Genomic DNA, 21,280 nt, shown 5'->3' with positions numbered 1-21,280 from the left:
CAAGAGGGACCGGGAAGATTAAACAAGTAGTCGACTCGACAGCCACATTAAAGCCCCTCCTGCACCATTCAAGTGAGTGATATGAGCACTGTCACTGACCAGACCCGGACCCCTCTCTCTGCCCCCTCCCCTCTCTCTCTCCCCGTCCCCCCCTCTCTCTCCCTGTCCCCCCTCTCTCTCTCCCTGTCCCCCTCTCTCTCTCTCCCTGTCCCCCCTCTCTATCACCCCCCTCTCTCTCTCTCTCTGTCCCCCCTCTCTCTCCCTCCCCCTGTCCCCCCTCTCTCTCCCCCCTCTCTCTCTCCCTGTCCCCCCTCTCTCCCCTCTCTCTCTCTCCTTGTCCCCCCTCTCTCTCTCCCTGTCCCCCCCTCTCTCTCTCTCTCCCTGTCCCCCCCCTCTCTCCCTGTCACCTCTCTCTCTCCCTGTCCCCCCTCTCTCTCTTTCCCTGTCCCCTCTCTCTCTCTCCCCCTGCCCCCCCCTCTCTCCTTGTCCCTCCTCTCTCTCTCCTTGTCCTCCCTCTCTCTCTCTCCCTGTCCCCCCCTCTCTCTTTCTCTCTTTCCCTGTCCCCTCTCTCTCTCTCCCTGTCCCCCCTCTCTCTTCCTGTCCCCCCTCTCTCTCTTTCTGTGTCCCCCCCCTCTCTCTCTCTGTCCCCCTTCTCTCTCTCTCTCTCTGCCCTCTCTCTGGCAGCAAATGATGTGGCATGTGACACACTGCATGTGGTGGCAAGCGATGGTGGAAAATGACACGCTACATCTGGTGGCAGGCGATAGTGGAAAATGACACGCTGCATCTAGTGGCAGGCAATGGTTCCCACTGATTCTGCATTCTGGTGAGTTGAACTATTTCATTATATATTACAATGTAGTAATAGAAATAATGTGATTTGATCATCCTGACACCATATTAAGCATGGTGTCGGGATGTTTTCATTGACAGCACCAGCCATTCACCCGACAAATTACCCCCACTGCTGAATTCCCCATCAGACTACATTCCCCCCCCGGTCCTTGGCAAAACTGTCCCTGAATGGCAGTCTGGAAGTGTGGTCACCCTACCGGGGGGGGGGGGGGGGGCAAGGTGTCAATTTTCCTCCAGGTCGCTCTGATGCCCCATACAAGGGCCGCTCCGCTTCCCTCAGATCCATCCCAAACTCAATTAAGTATCCATATTGCATATGGTTTTATATACTGGTTATATGCATGTTTTCAAAATTAAAGTGGGCCGCTCTGGGTGAAGTCCAGGGCCAAATTTTTGCCCCAGTCCAGCCCTGCCTAGATTCCCCCAGAGCTTTTCCCCCTAGTGTATAGATTGCATTCATATTTTTGTCAAGTCACTGGCTCTGCCTCTTCAGTGCCAGGCTGTGGAGGGGGTGGCTCAGGCCCCCAGCAGCACACTGAGAGGGTGAGTCAGCTGCCACTCAGGCATATGGGTGGAACCCGAAATTAAAGCCTGGACAGGTTGAGTGTTGTCAACTGACAGCAGATTTTAGCATGCTGTCAGCTGAATCTGAGTCACATAAGTGCAGAACTAAGTGCACACACAAGAAGTAGGGCCAAAAGAGCTTTGAACATACTTCTCCTTGAAGGCTGAACTATATAACATCCCAAATATATTCTTAAAGTGGAACTTTATGTAAGAAATGAAAATAGGCAGGATTTTTTAATGCAGAAGAGACATGGTTTGTCTCTTCTGCATTAAATTTACCTACCTACCTACCTGTCTGCCCCTGTACAATGCCAAAGCCCACTGCACTCCCATGGGAGTGATGTCATATTGGCCCGTCCTATGAGAGCGGTTGATACCCAGAAGCCGGCCTCTCGAAGATGTCAGTGGCTGGCGGGGAGCTCCAGGTTGTCACTGAGGGCAAGGTGAGTATAGTTCCACTTTAATGTGGAACAAAACCTACAATTAAGAAAAAAAAGTGTTTAAAAAGCAGTTCTTTATTGAAGAAAAGACATGCTCTGTCTCTTCTGCAAAAAGCCAAACTTACCTGCCTGTTTGCAATCTTCGATTAAATGTACACTGAGCTGTGTAGATTAGGGGACATTCCCAGTCAGAATGAATGGCTCCCATCACATGTGCAGGAGTCAAGTTATCCCTTGCCAGCCAATCAAGAGGCCACAGAACCGGCACCCAAAAAAAGCCCGTGGAGAAAACGCCAGCAGCTGGCGAGGGATCTAACGGTTGTATTGCTGGAATGAGGAGGGGAGTATCGAAAGATTTTAGTTCTGCTTTAAGCAAGTTTTTTTTATGTATAAAGTTTAGTTCATAAATTAATTCTTGTTTTGAAAGGAGTGAGGAAAACTCAGAACCTGTTATATTGAGAAGGGAGTAAAGCCTAGCACACATTATTAGTTTTTTTTTTTTTTTAGTTCAACCCAGTGGGCTGAATGAAAAAAACTGAAGAGCTCGGGAGGAGCCCCTGTACTAACTATGCAATCTTAGTACAGCGATATCCCCCTGCTGAGCTATTGCGCTGACAGTAGGACGGCCTACTGCCAGAACACAGCATTGGCTGACAGTTCTGATTCGATGTCAGTCCACAGCCCTTTTTTGGTCATGCCCCTTCGACAGGAGCCGGCCAAATGGACACATGGGCCGAAAATCGGCCAGGTTCTATTAAACCGGCCAATGTTGCCCAATATTCAGCCCGTGTGTACGGCCCTTAAAGCAGGGGTGTCCAACCTTTTGGCCTTCCTGGGCCACACTGGAAGGAGAGGAATTGTCTTGGGCTGCATCTGCTCGGGCACGGCAGATCATTCATTTGAATGTGCTGCTGTGCCTGCTTTTTCCGCAACTGAAAACGTGCTGGAGTTTTTAGATGCATAGGGGTGCCATTAAGAATGACTGGCAGCCCAGCACGTCTGTAAAGAGCAGCACGATTTGGCTGCGGGTGGTTGCCAGCGCAGGAACAGTGCGATTCTTCCCGCAACCACCCACAGTAGTGTGAACCTAGCCTAAATTCACGGACAGTTTGTTAAATCCGTGATTTTCACATCGGTCTGTGAATATGTGTTACAGACATTCATGGACAGATGTAAAAATCATGGATTTTACAAACTGTCCTTGAATTTAATGACAGTTGGCACCCCTGGTATGTGCTGTGTGGGGAGGTAGGGGACTTTGGGGGTTGCAACGGAAATCGGACCCACCCCAGCACACCGTTGATACAGTCAAGCAGTATTTACTTGCCTGGCGCGGAATCCCTCTGCTCACCGTTGCAGGTGCTTTTACAGAAACAGAACCCCTGACATCCCTTCAGCTGTGCCTGTTCTTGCCATACTGTGTGCCACCATGGCCTCTACGCATATACCTATACGGCATCCCCTGCGTCCCTCCATACATGCCGGCCGCCTATTCTTGCACAGCGTTCCTCCAGACATGGCAGGGCTGCATGCTGAACTCTCCTGGGCTGCAGGCATCCTGCGGGTTGGACACCCTTGGACTAAAGCAATCAAAAAGCCCTTCAACCACATCAGTGCAAAGCACAAAAAAAAAAGCCTTCCTAAAACAGAAGGTATTCCCATCTTATTCCATCACAAATCCAAAAATAAAGGAATTATTCCTGATTTCAAGACAGTGAAGCCACTTAAATAATTGCTTTACACCCCAACAGCCATGAACCGCTGGTGTATAGTGCAAATATAGCCCAATATTACAGAGCCATTTAATCCAAACTGTATAAGGCTGTTTCAGACTTTTTGGCCGTCATCAGAGCACTGTATGGAAACCATGGCTTCTATGGCGTACAGTCTGCCCAACAAGGCAGTATAACCATATGGGTTATGGTGAGGAAGGATTAAAGCAATCAAAAAGCCCCCTAACTGAATTATTTAGTAGCACAGTAAAGACTCCTTTAAACAGAAGGCATTCACATTATTCAACTCTATAATATAAATGCTTTTCTAAAAACCGGACCATGATTTTCTTTTTTTTTTTAAGCACAAAATGCAGAGGCATAAATGTGGCCTCAGAGAATCTGTTAAGGGCTTGCGAAGGTGTCACCAACTCTCCAGAGGATTCAGTAAATAAAGTGTGAAATGGCTGTACTGATTTCAGCAGCTCCTCATTTTAACACAATCTTTTTACTTAGACCGGAAGGCATTCACTTGTGATCCATACTAACCAACAACTCCATGAAGCCAGTGAAGCACCAGAAGGAGTCCACCTCGTTCTGTGTGACATAGAGGATAGGGGACAGAAGATCGCTCATTCCCTGGACATAACCTGAACAGAAACAGACTCCATAAATAAAATGGCTACAGGAAAATGGGCTCAGAAAGACAACTCAAAGCAACATACCCAAATCGAAATTAAACATGCAGTATGTCATCAAGACGTCATTGAGAAGAACTAGGCCTGGGTTATCATTCCCCTCATAAAACGTATTGTTTCGGTCAGTACGGCTGACATCTCTCTCTGGAAAAAAAATAAACACAAAAAAAAAAAAACACATTTTATGGCAATTTGATATTTTAGTTTTTTAAAGCGGTACTTTACCCATAACAACTTGATAAAAAAAAATGTTCTTTAGTAAGGAACATACATTCCATATTAATAGATATGCTACCAAAATTCTTTGACCTAGAATCTGGCTGTATTAGGTCAATGATGTCACCAATATCCCCACTTCTTTGTGTATGTGCAGCTGTGGGCCACAGAAATCTCCCACTTGAAGCTGATTGGTCCAACACATACACCTGCCTTCTGGGTTAGAACCAAACCGAACCTCATCCCTAATCTTAACCCCACCTTTTTAAGTTACCTCCTAAAAGGCTTGTTGGCCTAGATACTACATGCATCATATAGTACTAGTGTTGTTACCTACACACTACATTGTATGCTCAGTGTTCAGCTTTATTCATTTATATGCACGTTGTTCTGTTTTCTTTGAACCACAGTTGTGCTCAAAAGTTTGCATACCCTGGCAGAAATTGTGAAATTTAAGCATCGATATTGAAAATATAACTGACCATGCCAAAAACTTTCTTTTATTTAAGGATAGTGATCATATGAAGTGAATTATTATTGCAAGGTTGTTTGGCTCCTTTTTAAATCATAATAACAGAAATCACCCAAATGGCCCTAAAAGTTTCCATCCCCTTGAATGTTTGGCCTTGGTACAGACACACACGGGTTGAAATGGCAATTAAAATATTAATTTCCCACATCTATGGATTTTTAAATTGCAAATAGTGTCTGTGTATAAATTAGGGTTGTCTCGAAGATCACTTTTTTAAGTACAAGTACCAATACTTTTTCAATTACTCGCCAATACCAATTACCGATGGCACTAATATGCAGTACATTCAGTAGCTTTTTTTTTTTTTTTTCTTTTTACAATTTTACTTTTTCTAATTTTTTTGTTTTACAATTTTACTTTAGAATATTTATTGATTACAATGTTTCCTTTTTTTTATTCAATCTTAGGGTAGGGGGGCTTTGGTGAGACCCATGACATCTCCCCTCTGAGACATGGAAAGAGACTGAGGATAGAGATTCCCCAGTCCCTTTCTCAGCAGCCTCAGCTGCACTGAAGATGAATGAAGAGGAGACAGAGGCTCCTCTTCATTCATAAACTGAGACATCGTAAACACAGCTTACTATGCTCAGCCGGAGGAGCGCACAGAAGGGGACTGGAAGACAACGGGGGGGACCGGAGGAGCGCATGGAGGGGGAGCGAAGGAGGACGGGGGGGGCGACATGACCGGAGCAGCGCACAGAAGGGGACCGGAGAGGGACTGGAGAAGGACCGGGGGGGGGGGGGGGACCGGAGGAGCGCACAGAGGGACACAGAAGGGAGCCGGAGAAGGATACAAGGAACACCCAGGAACAATCCGTGCGTCGGCAGGGGAAGTTATAATCACCAATCTCCCTGTGTGCTTCTCCTCCTCTCCCCTCCGCTGCTTTATTGAAAACCACACAGGGAGATCGGTGATTATAACTTCCCCACTGCCGCACCGATTGTTCCTGAGTGTCCAGGTATCGGATTAGGCATCGGGAGCATTTGCAGGAGTACAAGTACTCCTGCAAATACTCGGTATCGGTAACCATACTGATACTAGTATCTGTATCGGGACAACCCTAATATAAATATTCAATGAGTTTATCAGCTCTCATGTCGATGCACTGAGCAGGCTAGATACTGAGCCAGGGGGAGTAGTAAAGAACTGCTAAAAGACCTATGTAACAAGATAATGGAACTTTATAAAGATGGAAAAGGATATACTGTAAAAAAGATATCCAAAGCCTTGAATATGCCAGTCAGCACTGTTCAATCACAAATTAAAGTGATACTAAAGTCTTGTTTTTTTTTTTTTCGTTAAAAACAACAAACATGTTTATACTCACCTGCTCTATGCAGTGGTTTTACACAGAGCAGCCCAGATCCTCCTCTTCTCGGGTCCCTCTTTGGTGCTCCTGGTCCCTCCCTCTTATTGAGTGCTCCCAGCACTCAAGCAGCTTGCTATGGGGGCACCTGACTCAAGCCACAGATCCCTGTGTCCAATCAAACATGGAGCTGTGGCACGGCCCACTTTCTCTCCTCATCGGCTCACTGACTTTGATTGACAGCAGCAGGAGTCAATGGCGCCGCGCTGCTGTATCAGCCAACGAGGAGGGAGAGTCCCAGAGAGCTGAGTTTCGCATGCAAAATTGCTGGATCTGGATGGGGCCCAGGTAATATTAGGGGGCTGAGGGGGGCTGCTGCACCAAAATAGCAATTTAGTGTCACCACCATAAGCTCTATGTTAACAGCGACAAGAATACCATCCCCTCTGTGAAGCATGGTGGTGCCTCAATCTTGTAAAATTGATCGAAAGATCAATGCAGCATGTTATCAGAAAATACCAGCAGGCAATTTGTATTCTTCTGCATGAAAGCTGCACATAAGACGCTCTTGGACTTTCCAGCACGACAATGACCCTAAGCACAAAGCCAATTTGACCCTCCATTGGTTACAGCAGAAAAAGGTGAAGGTCGTGGAGTGGCAATCATAGTAACCTTCATATCATCCAGCCACTCTTGGGAGATCTCAAACATGCTGTTCATGCAAGACAGTCAAAGACTTTGCATCACCTGGAGGCATTTTGCCAAGATGCAAGAATCACCTGCAAGAATTTGGGGCCTCAAAGACAACTATTACAAAAGACTACACGCGGTCATTGATGCTAAAGGGGGCAATACACAATATTAAAAACGAATGCCCTGTACACACGACCGGTTTTGCCGTCTGAATAAACTCACACCAAATTCCAACCGTCAAGAACGCAGTGACGTACAACACGTACGACGGGACAACACGTACGACGTCTCGTACTTGCTTCAGAGCATGCGTCATTTTTGGTACGTCGGAACAGAATACAGATGAGCGGTTTTCCCGATAGGAATTTGTTCCGTCGGAAAATTATAGAACATGTTCTCTATCTAAGTCTGTCTGAATTTTTGAATATACGATGAAAAGCTCCCATCTGACTTTTTCTGTCGGAAATTCCAACCGTGTGCGCTGGGCATAAGGGTATTCAGACTTCTATACAGGGAGTATTTCATTTGTTTACTTGATGCAATGTTTTGTTTTATGATTGGGCCATTTTGTTATGACCCATAGTTACAGAATATGAATCCCATAAGAAAATCAATGAAAAGTGTTTTGCCCGCTCACTCATGTTTTCTTTAAAAATGGTACATACCGTATATTACCATTTCCCCAAGGGTATGCAAACTTTGGAGCACAACTTTATGTACATACCAACCTCTTACGACCACTGATCGCGGTTGCAATGCTTTGCATTGGTGGACTTGGCCTTTAAAAGTTGCCATTCTATTTTACAGTATTAGTGCCTTTCTAACAGTCTTATATTATACTGAGATCATCAGTAGATTGTTCTTAGCTATAGTACTCAGACTACAGCTCAATAACCAGGATTCTACAATATCCCTTCATATAATCCCTTTATATAGCACACAGCCCACCTAAGTGACACCTGTACATCACACAGGAGCTTCCTGACCAACCTGCAGCAAAACCAGCATGAATCCATCGTGTTTACCAACCTATTAAACTGCGATATCCGCGCAGCAGAGAATTCCTCCTCTCTTGGTCTTCGCTCACAGATTTCCACTGCAGCTTCATACGGAAATACTCATCCCTGCAAACAGCAAGAACATGTGTTGAACAGTGTCCCACGGAGATGGCACCGAGCCCATGCTATCTGCCCGCTTGTTTGGTTCTGTCACAGTTTACAACTTGCAAAATGTGTGGGTGGAACTGCATTAACCCCTCCATGTTTATAGAGAGCCCCAAACACAGATTACATAAATCGTGGAGTGGTGTTTTATATATTACAGGTACTAAAATAGCACTGTCAATTTATGCATATATATTGTACATTCACATTATTCCCTGGCCTCAAGGAGCTTACAATCTAAGTTCCATATCTCTCATTCATACACATACTAGGGCCAATTTAGACAGAAGCCAATTAACTTACCAGCATGTCTTTGGAGTGTGGGAGGAAACTGGAGTACCCGGAGGAAACCCATGCAGGAACAGGGAGAATGTGCAAACTCCAGGCTGGCAGTGCCGGGATTCGAACCAGTGACCCTAGTGCTGCCAAGGCAGAAGTGCCAACCACTTAGCCACTGTGCTGCTGTTTTAATAATTCTTGTGGGAGGATATGGGAAACTTTCAGATTAGCAGAAGATAAAATATTTTGAATGAAAGTGGAATGGCTGGAAGCAAGAAATCCAGCATCCATTTCCCAGACAGGTAAAATACTATGGAAGAAAAGAGGCACTGGGATTCCTGTGCTTTTTTAAACAAATGAAAAAAGTCAGCCTCCCTCAACAAGTGCCAGAGAAGGAATCCAAATTTAAGCATACACAAATGTGCACCAGACCATAAAGTCAAAGAGACCAAGAGTTCTAATGCCCTGTACACACGGTCGGACATTGATCGGACATTCCGACAACAAAATCCATGGATTTTTTCCGACGGATGTTGGCTCAAACTTGTCTTGCATACACACGGTCACACAAAGTTGTCGGAAAATCCGATCGTTCTGAACGCGGTGACGTAAAACACGTACGTCGGGATTATAAACGGGGCAGTAACCAATAGCTTTCATCTCTTTATTTATTCTGAGCATGCGTGGCACTTTGTGAGTCGGATTTGTGTACACACGATCGGAATTTCCGACAACGGATTTTGTTGTCGGAAAATTTTATAGCAAGCTCTCAAACTTTGTGTGTCGGAAAATCCAATGGAAAATGTGTGATGGAGCCTACACACGGTTGGAATTTCCAACAACAAGGTCCTATCACACATTTTCCGTCGGAAAATCCGACCGTGTGTACAGGGCATAATAGTTCACACTTCCACCATCAAAAAACAGCCAACATGTTTCTGGGGGCTGCAACCCTCCGCCTTCATCAGGGCTTAGAAAATGACATGCAAGTTTGAATAGGCCCAAGCAAATCTATAACCATCCTGTTACTGACCACATTGTGTTTGCAGCCCTAAAGGAGCACTTTCTCAACCTAAAATAACAACCATGTTATACTTACTTGCTCTATGCAATGGTTTTGCACAAAGCAGCCCCGATTATCCTCTTCTCGGGTCCCCCACTGGCCCTCTGGGCTCATCTCCCCTGCCGAGTGCCCCCATAGAAACCCGCTTGCTATGGGGGCACTCGTGCATGCTCGCTCCTGAGACAGCTCTGAGTGGAGCTGCATGCAGTAGGTTTTTTACCTAAATGCAGAGGATGCATTTAGGTAAAAAAAACCTTCTCCCTTTAGGAGCACTTGAATATAGATCCATGCAGTTATAGGTTTTTTTTTTTTTGTTAATTTTTACTTACATAGTGAGGTTGAAAAGAGACAAGTCCATCTAGTTCAACCAATAGAAAATAAATACCGTACATAAATATAAAACCTCCTTATACAGAATCCTATACCCATAATTGAAGCAGAGAAAGGCAAAAAAATAAATAAATTCCACCCTGATCCCCCAGAAGATTCAAATATTTCCTGGAATACTTTCATCTTTCTAATCCCTGTAAAACTTTCTTTTTAGACACCTATACATACATAAATGGATGCCAGACCATATGGTGAAAAATACTATGGGGTTGATTTATTTAAGGCACATAGACTGTGCACTTTCAGTTGCACTAATTTGAAAATAAGTGCAACTGCACTTGCAATGTGCGCAGTCTATTTGCCTTTAGTAATGTCATGTCCTTACCTTCTTCTGAGTAAACCATATGGGGGCTGCCACTGCTGCCCCCCTGAAAAACCTAGTTGCCTGGCTGTTGTGACCTCACAGTTTTAATACTTTCAGAGTTAATGAGCTGGAAAACATATGTAAATTTGGAAAGTGAGAATTCTTAATCTGCATATTTGTTCCAAAGTCAGTGATTACTAAACCAAGAATGTTAGCATGACTGCCTGGCAACTATCCAGAAGAAAAGAGCAATAATGGCAGCCTGCGTTGGGTTCCATTGACAGGTCTCCTTTAACCACTTCAGCCCCGGAAGATTTGGCTGCTGAATGACCGGGCCATTTTTTGCGATTCGGCACTGCGTCGCTTTAACTGACAATTGGGCAGTCGTGCGGCGGTACACCCAAACAAAATTGACGTGCTTTTTTTCCCACAAATAGAGCTTTCTTTTGGTGGTATTTGATCGCCTCTGCGGCTTTTATTTTTTGTGTTATAAACAAAAAAGCGACACTTTTGAGAGCGACACTTTTGAAAAAAATGCAATATTTTGTACTTTTTTCTATAATAAATAAAAATATAATTAAATATAATTTAAAAAAGCTAAATTTCTTTCTCAGTTTAGGCCGATATGTACTATTTTACATATTTTTGGTAAAAAAAAAATTGCAATAAGTGTATATTGATTGGTTTGTGCAAAAGTTATAGCGTCTACAAAAATAGGGGATAGATTTATAGCATTTTTATCATTATTTCTTTCTTTTTTTTTTTTACTAGTAATGGAGGCGATCTGCGATTTTATCGGGACTGCAACATTATATCAGACACTTCTGACACATTTTTGGGACCATTGGCATTCATACAGCGATCAGTGCTATAAAAATGCTAGAGGAAGTGACGGATCGTGATTCTTAGCTAATAGGAACACACGATCTATAACTCCTCTCTCAGAACAGAACAGGGAAGTGTGTGTTTACACACACTACCCTGTTCTGCCTCTTGTGCTTGCGATCGCTCGTGGCCGGCAGGCATCACGACCGTCGGCCACGAACATCGGCACCCCTGCAGTGCAGTGGGCATGCACGCGCCTGCTATCCCAATCCCACGAGCCGACGTATAGCTATGACGGTTCGCGGGATCGTGCTGGCCTGCTGCGTAAAACGACGGCGGATGGTCAGCAAGCGGTTAAATCCCAACGGAAATTTTAAGTTCAAATAAGCTGCATACATTCCAGGTGCATCAAAAAATGTGTGCAAAGTCTTACAGCTTGTTTTCTTTTGAAAGCTGCCCGAGTGGAAAAGCCTGTACCTTGCCAGCATGCTGTAGAGAAAGATTCTCTCCTTCTCTATGTGGAAGCAACGGTCTCTCTGCGAGGTCTGACACACTCTCTGTGGTCAGAGCTAGAGTTCTTCAATCAGCAGGGGGAATAAATGTGTCCGATTGCAGAGTTAAGAGAATCGGCAGAGGGTGTTTTGGACCTTTACACAGTCTACTGCTTCTACACAGAGAGCAACAAGGATCCTCCGCTGCAGCATGCTGACAGGTGACAGGTTTTTCTAATCCCTAGTTGTGGCTACTTTCTGAAAGAGAAAATGAACTTTGAGAATCTGAAAACCATTTTTTATGCATCTGGAATGTATCAAGGTCATTTAAATTGAAAGTTTATTTGGGCTTTAACTAGTTAGTAGTTGAACTTTATGTAGTATAGTGTTCTTTAAAATGATAGAAACAGGTTTCCTTTTTTAAAAAAGAGCCCTACACCAGCCTTCCCCAACCTTTTCAACACAGAGGATGCCTTGAAATAACCTTCCGGTCTCAGGGAACCCCTGCTAAAAATGACTACATCTACAACTTATGAGATATTAGTGTGATGGTCAGTAGGAATAATACTCCTTACACTTGTGGTTATTGGGAAGAAATACCCCCTTACAGATAGCTTAAACGATCAATGGTGTCAGTGGCAACTTATCCGAAAGGCAGAAATTGCTTACTGCTCAAGGAACCCCTAGCAACCTCTGGAGGAATCTGGGGTTCCACAGAACCCTGGTTGAGAAACTCTGCTCTATAGCTATGATGAACAGGAGTTCCCGCTCTCACCAGCCATCGTGCACAAGAGACAGGACAAAGGCTATAGGTAGTCCTATGGCAGTGATGGCGAACCTTGGCACCCCAGATGTTTGGGAACTACATTTCCAATAATGCTCAATTATGCTGCAGCGTGCATGAGCATCATGGGAAATGTAGTTCCCAAACATCTGGGGTGCCAAGGTTTGCCATCACTGTCCTATGAGAATGTTAAAAAGGGGCATTAATCTAGATTTTAAAGTGAAGATAGGAGGGTAGGGCTTGTGCCAGGCCCATTGGGAATAATTGCCAATCCCCCATCTTCACCTCAATATCTAGGTGTCCGCATGTAGCTCCAGACTGTTTTCTTCAGTCAGTGTGCTAGCAACCATACAGGCAAATCCAAAAAGGATTAAGGTTTGCTCTGTTATAGATCAGTGTTGCTGTAACTGCTTATAAAAGTGTGAGCTGGAGTTTAACTTCAATTTGTTAGTGTATCTAAATCTGCTAGTACATCAAAAACTCCCCTCCCCCCCAGAATAACAATGCTTTTATCCAAGGGTGCCCCCTGTTCTCCAGAGTGTTCATTCTCTGTTATAGGAGGTATGTTATTGGCCAGATCACCAGGTAAAAACCAGAGGGAACAAAAGCCTAACAAAATAAAACTGCTGCAGCCACCACAATTAATGATTGGTAAGCTGCAATAGATTACATTTTTGGTTATGGGTTTAATACCGCTTTAAGTGTAGGAATAGGGGGGGTGGGGGGGGGGGAGGGTTGTGTGGTAAGAATGGGTTATGCGTTGAGGGGAAAAGTAAGTGCTAAGGACTTGTTGAGGTTAGGTGTTATTGTGGGATTCAACTGCAGCATAAAAAATAAATAAGATAAAAATGGGCCCCCAGGAGCTTTTAGCCATAGTGTGCTAGTACACAGCACATATTAGCACATTATGAAAGACTTACCTTGCAGGAGATCCCCTCCAGCGCTGCAATTAGAGGTGTTTCCATCTACACCCGATCTTTCTTCTGAGTTCGGACACTTCAGCCTCTTGATTGGCTTGACTATGACGACGTCACTCCCGTGCATATAAGTTCTGTCTCGGCACAGAGCCATGCTGAAAATGTACGCTGAGCTAGGCATGTGCAGGGAAAAGCAGTTATGTCAGAATAGACCAATATGGTTTGTTCTGTCATAAAAATCCTACCTATCAGTTATTTTCAACTTTTTAGTTTAAAGTGGAGTTCCACCCACTTTTACAACTCTTCAGCATCCCTCACTAAACTGTGCACTGTGAATTGGATATTTTTTTATTTTTTTTCTCAGCACCTACTATATGTCTGCTGTATTCATTTTTCACTTCTTCCTCCCTGGCCGTGGCCCATTGCATCACTTCCTGTTTGCAATGCCTTCTGGGAACTGGTGGCAACTTCCTCTGACACTGCCGTTGCTATGGAAACCTGACCTGAAACCTATTACACTGCTTGTGCTGCACTGAGCATGTGCGAGATCTGCAAGGATGAGATCCAGGAAGAAATACAGTCTTGCTTCAGATGCCCACACTTAAGATGGCTACGGCCTGCTGTAAGTTTATAAAATAACAAACTACTGCTATAAACTAACAAAACAGACCTTAGTTTACAGACTAACTTTACTAGAATACATTAAGCTTGTGTATTATAGGGGTATTTTTATTTAAAAAAGTATAATTTCGGCCGGAACACCACTTTGATTCTGCTTTATGTTTTTAGATAGGAGAGGGTTAAGTGCTTGGGGGTTGCTTTGTAGAGCAGGGGTGTCAAACTTAATTTCATTGCGGGCCACATCAGCAGTATGGTTGCCCCTAAGGGCCAGTTGTATCTGGGGTGAGCTACAAACAGACTGCAGGGTTCAGGAGTGCGTTACTTATAGAATGCAGGGTTTAGAGGTGTGTTACATACAGAGTGCAGAGTTCAGGAGTGCATTATGTACAGAGTGCAAGGTTTAGGAGTATGATATGTACATAGTGCAAGGTTTAGGGGTGCATTATGTACAGAGTGCAAGGTTCAGGAGTGCCCTATACACAGAGTGAAGAGTTCTGGAGTATGCTACATACAGAGTTCAGGAGTGCACTAAGTACAGAGTGCAGTTCCAGAGGTGCCCTATGTACAGAATGCAGGGTTTAGGGGTTCTCCTATGCACAGAGTTCAGGGGTGTACTATGTACAGAATCCAGGGTTTAGGGGTTCTCCTATGCACATAGTGCAGAGTTCAGGAGTGCACCATGTACAGAATGCAGGGTTTAGGGGTTCTCCTATGCACAGAGTGTAGAGTTCAGGAGTGCACTATGTACAGAATGCAGGGTTTAGGGGTTCTCCTATGCACAGAGTTCAGGGGTGCACTATGTACAGAATCCAGGGTTTAGGGGTTCTCCTATGCACATAGTGCAGAGTTCAGGAGTGCACCATGTACAGAATGCAGGGTTTAGAGGTTCTCCTATGCACATAGTGCAGAGTTCAGGAGTGCACTATGTACAGAATGCAGGGTTTAGAGGTTCTCCTATGCACAGAGTGCAGAGTTCAGGGGTGTGCTATATACAGAGTGCAGAGTTCAGGGGTGTGCTATATACAGAGTGCAGAGTTCAGGGGTGCACTATATAGCGAGTGCAGGGTTCAGAGGTGCGCTACGTATAGAGTGCAGGGTTTAGGGTGTCTCACTTTCAAGGGTGATAGTTCTCTCTCTGGAGATCTGTCCCCGCTGTCAGGGTGTGCAGGAATCCATTACATCCAGGAACCGCTGAGACTAAGGCTCGGTTCACACTAGGGGCGGCACTACTTGCAGGTCGCCTCACCGAGGCGACCTGCACACGACATCCACGGCGACTTGCAAAACGACTTCTGTATAGAAGTCTATGCAAGTCGCCTCAAGTCGCCCCAAAAGAAGTACAGGAACCTTTTTCTAAGTCGGAGCGACTTGCGTCGCTCCGATTAGAATGGTTCCATTGTACAGAACGGGAGGCGACTTGTCAGGCGATCAGGTCGCCTGACAAGTCGCCCCTGTGTGAACCGGCACTAAAGCTGTCCCTTGTAAACCCAGAAGGCTTCTGTGTTTACAAGTAACAGCAGGGAACGGGAGTGGTGGGTGAGAGCCAGAAGTGGCGGAATGGTGGTCCGCCACATTCTGGCTGCAAAACTGGGTGCGAGGGCCACGTGACAAGGCCGGGCCTTGTGTGACATATGTGTTGTAGAGGATTCAGCATTCACACTAGTTCTTGGTGCTGGAAGTCTTGTGCTGAAAACTACTATTGCTGACCTCCAACCACTGAAAGCAAAAATCGCAATAATTTACAGGGATAAAGACCAAGATGTGATTTGCCTTCAGTCATCAGCCACCTTTTCTCTTTATCTGTTTTTACACTGGTTTTAGTGAGTGTATTGAAATCTGTGTAGGATGAACTACCCACCAGAGGAGAAAGTAATTCCATCACTTTTGTGCTACCCCCACCCCTGCCAAAAATCTGCATCCCCAGAACCATCACTATATACCAGCTCTGTTCAGGGTCTGCAAAAACCGTAAGGTCAGTTAAGCGGGATAAATGCTGTGGTTACAATGTTATCCACTAGAGGGCTCACACAATTATGCAGTATGCAAACATGCTTACGTTTTCCTACGGACTAAAGCTTTTCTCTCTTCTGCTGTGCTGTCCCATGGATAATAACCCAGAAGAAACTTCCAAGCATCTTTCCGTAGTGCAGAACATAAGCCCTAAAAATAAAACAAATAAAACAAATAACACATCTTTAATTGAATAGATCCCCATGTGCTTCAATATATCTGCAATGAGCTTTCTGCTATTTCAGGGAGACAGCCCCATCTTGTGTGCAATAATGGAAGTGCAGGGTCTGCAGTGGATGCTGCAGTGTTAAGACCTAATCTCTTCTCTCCAGCAGGACTCACCCCAGAAAATATCCTCTTCTTCAGACCGTCCACATCTATCACTCGTCCTTCAGAATCAATGTAAGATTCCCATTCCTGTTCGCTGACGGGTGCCTGGCGCTGTATGACTGGCCGTTCGCCCAAATCCACTTGCTGAAATAGATATATTTTTTTGGTTGTTAGCGAACAGCCTGAAACCCACAATGACAATCCCCAAGACTCTCAATATCACTTAACATACTGAACTGCGGCAAATGCAACTGTAATTACAAAATCCCTTTCAAGGATAAGTGCACATTTAAAAAACACATCATCCTCTTTAATAGACCGAGGCAAATAAAGCAAGTTTGACAACACAACTCTTTATTTTTACCTTTTTCGTTGTCCTTCGAGAGTCATTATCAAGTGTCCTGCCTGTTCAAATTTCCTCTGATTTATATTAAAGCGGTATTACACCCAAAACAAAAATGGAATATATTGCAGCTTACCAATCATTAGATGTGATGGCTGCATTAGTTTTCTCTTTTAAGCTTTTTCCTTCTCTGTTTTTACCTGGTGATCTGGCCAATATCACACCTCCTGTATTAGAGTGTCCTTACTCTGGATGGACAGTAGCATTGTCAATCTGGCTGACGCTGGCTGTATTGTAGACTTTAGGTTGGTGGTCAGGGTGGGGTGGGACAACTGCGGCTCAACCGCCTGCCTTTACCGCTCCCATGGCTGCCCGTGTGAAAGAGGCGATAGTGTCCTAGCCTGGATTCTAACCGAGGACCACAGTGCAGCTCTGACTCCCTTCGTTTTGATGCACCTGCAATGTACTTAGCCTAAATAAACTGAGCATTTCACTGGGCTTTAAATATACAGCATAACTGAAAGCGTTTTGTCATAACTGTTGAATAAGTGCAAAAAATACTTGTTGATCCTGCCTGAAATCATGAGTGGATAACTTCCTGTGCACTCTGCCTCTGCTGACTGTTATCAGTTAGACTGTCCTCAGCTATCTCTGAAGACTACAGAACACATCCCCTTTATGTTATAAAGAAAATGAGTAGGGGGTGTTGTGCTGCAGTCCTGTTCTAGACTGACAATGCTGCTCCCCTTTAGATAGAGTAGAGCATTGTCAACCGGGGACAGAAAGTGTTACTGGTGAAAATAAAGAAAACAAATGCAGCCACCAAAGACCAATAACCTGCAATATAGTACATTCTTGTTCTTGTTAAGGCTCCTTTTACACAATTTTGCAGCGACTTTGACGTGACTTGAAGCAATGCCTGTGTAATCTTGAGGTCTATGGCATCAATGTCAGACCAAAATAGTGCAGGGACTACTTTGAAGTCGCACAGATATGAATGGTACTCATTGCAAATCATGAGATACGACTTGTCATGCGACTTTGCAGTCATAAATCGCAGGACAAGTGTGAAAGGGGCCTTACATACAATTTAAATAGTACATCAATCTATTTTTGGGTTAGTCTCTTAATTCCTTACTCATCAGAATTCAGACAGGGAAAGGAAGAGGTCATTTGGGCTTTGCTGTATTACACAAATGTAGCTTACTGAATGGAGGGGAAAACACAGAGATGACATTATCGGTGAGATGTTATTTCTTCATTATCCGGTCACATTTGCTTGCTTCCTCCAAACGCCAAACTTTCAGCCTGATCAGTAGGAGCCAAACATCATATAAACTAGTAAGTCTTCATCCTGCTGCTTTATATGACTGCTTCCCTTTTCCACTGTCAATGGTGGTTAGGGAAGCAACCGGTGCTAGCACCCACTGCATTCTTAGCAACCAGTGAGATCACCCAGCCCCATTCATTTACTTGTCAGAAATCCCTAGCCATGTAAACGAAAGAGCCTGAAGGGTCTGGTATGAATTATCAGCGCATCTGCCATCCAGCGCACAAAGGCCGTTGGGTGACTACGTCATCACCCCGGCTTTTGTTTATTGGTTGCCATGCGGCCAGACAGCCTACCGGTCGTCATGGCACCAACTTGCGCTGGTGGGCGGGTGATGCAGGTCCCTGTCGCTCCAGGAATGGGGCGTGTCCTCCATCTTTGTTGGGCGGTGACTGAGCGCCTCGTGCTTCTGGCGTCTCACACCGTGTTCACCATGGCCGCGTGTCTGCGCCCTTGCGGCGGCGTTGCACGCCGCTTGCCCAGAGGGGGGCATCCTATGGATGCCCTTCCCTTTCCAGCTATAACTACACCAATCAGATGCCCCACCCTTTTGTCTTGTTTGCTTCAGATGTATTATGCATATCTATTGGATGTATTGATAGATAGAGATATATATATATATATATCTCTATCTATCTATCTATCTATCTCTAGATCTGTATGTATGTATATATATATATATATATATATATATATATATATATATATATACACACACACACACACACGTACACTGATATGTCTTTTGTGCATGCATGTATGCATAGACCATATGTATAGTAGACACTTAATTGTGACAATCATTTATTGTCCCCCCTTTTTAGGTATACCTCACTATTTAGAGAGAATATACAGTATCTCACAAAAGTGAGTACACCCCTCATATTTTTGTAAATATTTTATTATATCTTTTCATGTGACAACAGTAAAGAAATGACACTTTTGCTACAATGTAAAGTAGTGAGTGTACAGCTTGTATAACAGTGTAAATTTGCTGTCCCTTCAAAATAACTCAACACACAACCATTAACGACTTGCTTACTGGGTGCTTAAACCCCCCCTCCTGTCCAGACCAATTTTCAGCTTTGAATGACAATTGCGCGGTCATACAACACTGTACCCAAATGAGATTTTTATCATTTTTTTCCCACAAATAGAGCTTTCTTTTGGTGGTATTTGATCACCTCTGCGGTTTTTATTTTTGTTAAAAAAATGTAAAAAGACCAAATGTAAATTTTTTTTTTTTTTTTATATCTTGTTATAAAAATTTTAAAACAGGTCATTTTTCACCTTCATTGATGTATGCTGATGAGGCGGCACCGATAGGTGGCAGTGATGGGCACTGATGGGTGGCAGTGATGGCACTGATCGGTTACACGGATAGGTAGCACTGATTGGCACCACTGGTGGGCAATGATAAGTGGCACTTGTGGGCATTGATAGGTAGCACGTGTGGGCATTGATAGGTGGCACTCGTGGGCATTGATAGGTGGCACTAGTGGGCATTGATAGGTAGCACTCGTGGGCACTGTCAGGTGGCAATGGCAGGTGGCACAGATGAGGCATAATTGCCTCTTCCTCTTAGGGACCGATGTCCCTTGCAGATAAGCCAGTGATCGGCTTTTTTTTCTCCTCACGCTGAAAAAAAAAACGATTACCAAGCCTTTGTTTACATCATGTGATCAGCTATCATTGGCTGACAGCTGATCACATGGTAAGGGGCCGGGACCGGCCCCATACTCGGATCGGTGATCACCCGAGTCTCAGTGACTCGGTGATCACATATGACGGCCTCCCGGAAATTCAAGTCTGCGCTGTGGCCGTCATTCGGCTATAGCGCGGACGTCAAGTGGTTAATGTCTAAACCGCTGGCAACAAAAGTGAGTACACCCCTAAGTGAAAATGTCCAAATTGGGCCCAAATTGTCAATATTTTGTGTAGCTGCCATTATTTTCCAGCACTGCCTTAACCCTCTTGGGCATGGAGTTCACCAGAGCTTCACAGGTTGCCACTGGAGTCCTCTTCCACTCCTCCATTACGACACCACGGAGCTGGTGGATGTTGGAGACCTTGCACTCCTCCACCTTCCGTTTGAGGATGCCCCACAGATGCTCAATAGGGTTTAGGTCTGGAGACATGCTTGGCCAGTCCATCACCTTTACCCTCAGCTTCTTTAGCAAGGCAGTGGTCATCTTGAAAGTGTGTTTGGGGTCGTTATCATGTTGGAATACTGCCCTGCGTCTCCGAAGGGAGGGGATCATGCTCTGCTTCAGTATGTCACAGTACATGTTGGCATTCATGGTTCCCTCAATGAACTGTAGCTCCCCAGTGTCGGCAGTACTAATGCAGCCCCAGACCATGACACTCCCACCACTAAGCTTGACTGTAGGCAAGACACACTTGTCTTTGTACTCCTCACCTGGTTGCCGCCACACACACTTGACACCATCTGAACCAAATAAGTTATCTTGGTCTCATCAGACCACAGGACAAGGTTCCAGTAATCCATGTCCTTAGTCTGCTTGTCTTCAGCAAATTGTTTGCAGGCTTTATTGTGCATCATTTTTAGAAGAGGCTTCCTTCTGGGACGACAGCTATGCAGACCAATTTGATGCAGTGTGCGGCATATGGTCTGAGCACTGACAGGCTGACCCCCCACGCCTTCAACCTTTGCAGCAATGCTGGCAGCACTCATACATCTTTTTCCCAAAGACAACCTCTGGATATGACGCTGAGCACATGCACTTAACTTTTTGGTCGACCATGGCAAGGCCTGTTCTGAGTGGAACCTGTCCTGGTAAAACGCTGTATGGTCTTGGCCACCATGCTGCAGCTCAGTTTCAGGGTCTTGGCAATCTTCTTATAGCCTAGGACATCTTTATGCAGAGCAACTATTTTTTTTTCCAGATCCTCAGAGAGTTCTTTGCAATGAGGTGCCATGCTGAACTTCCAGTGACCAGTATGAGAGAGTGAGAGCAATAACACCAAATTTAACACACCTGCTCCCCATTCACACCTGAGGCCTTGTAACACTAACGGGTCACATGACACCGGGGAGGGAAAATGGCTAATTGGGCCCAATTTGGACATTTTCACTTAGGGGTGTACACACTTTTGTTGCCAGCGGTTTAGACATTAATGGCTGTGTGTTGAGTTATTTTGATGGGACAACAAATTTACACTGTTATACAAGCTGTACACTCACTACTTTACATTGTAGCAAAGTGTAATTTCTTCAGTGTTGTCACATGAAAAGGTATATATATATATATATATATATATATATATATATATATATATATATATATATATATATATCCGCCTTTCACATACCAACATTTCATTGTCTTTACTTGTAGATAAGACATACCAATAGTAAGACTCCTACCTCTTGGTCCCTGTATCCTCCA

The 21,280-nt window shown here is 44.6% G+C and overlaps 1 protein-coding gene across 3 annotated transcripts in view; it reads right to left on the bottom strand.

Moving 5' to 3' along the window:
* Positions 1-21,280, bottom strand: part of TBC1D17 (TBC1 domain family member 17) — a 149,770-nt gene that overhangs the window by 21,328 nt on the left and 107,162 nt on the right. For all 3 annotated transcript variants that reach the window (XM_073602201.1, XM_073602200.1, XM_073602202.1), the window contains exons 8-12: positions 16,210-16,341; positions 15,914-16,017; positions 8,050-8,144; positions 4,300-4,416; positions 4,124-4,224 (exon numbers count right to left, since the gene is read on the bottom strand). In XM_073602201.1, the coding sequence (XP_073458302.1) occupies positions 4,124-4,224; positions 4,300-4,416; positions 8,050-8,144; positions 15,914-16,017; positions 16,210-16,341 (549 nt within the window). The remainder of the gene's footprint in view (positions 1-4,123; positions 4,225-4,299; positions 4,417-8,049; positions 8,145-15,913; positions 16,018-16,209; positions 16,342-21,280) is intronic.

The sequence above is a fragment of the Aquarana catesbeiana genome, linkage group LG10 (genome assembly GCF_042186555.1).
Source record: "Aquarana catesbeiana isolate 2022-GZ linkage group LG10, ASM4218655v1, whole genome shotgun sequence".
In the NCBI taxonomy this organism is placed as follows: domain Eukaryota; kingdom Metazoa; phylum Chordata; class Amphibia; order Anura; family Ranidae; genus Aquarana; species Aquarana catesbeiana.
The sequence above is the reverse complement of the archived record's forward strand: the minus strand, read 5'-3'. Positions and strand labels throughout refer to the sequence as shown.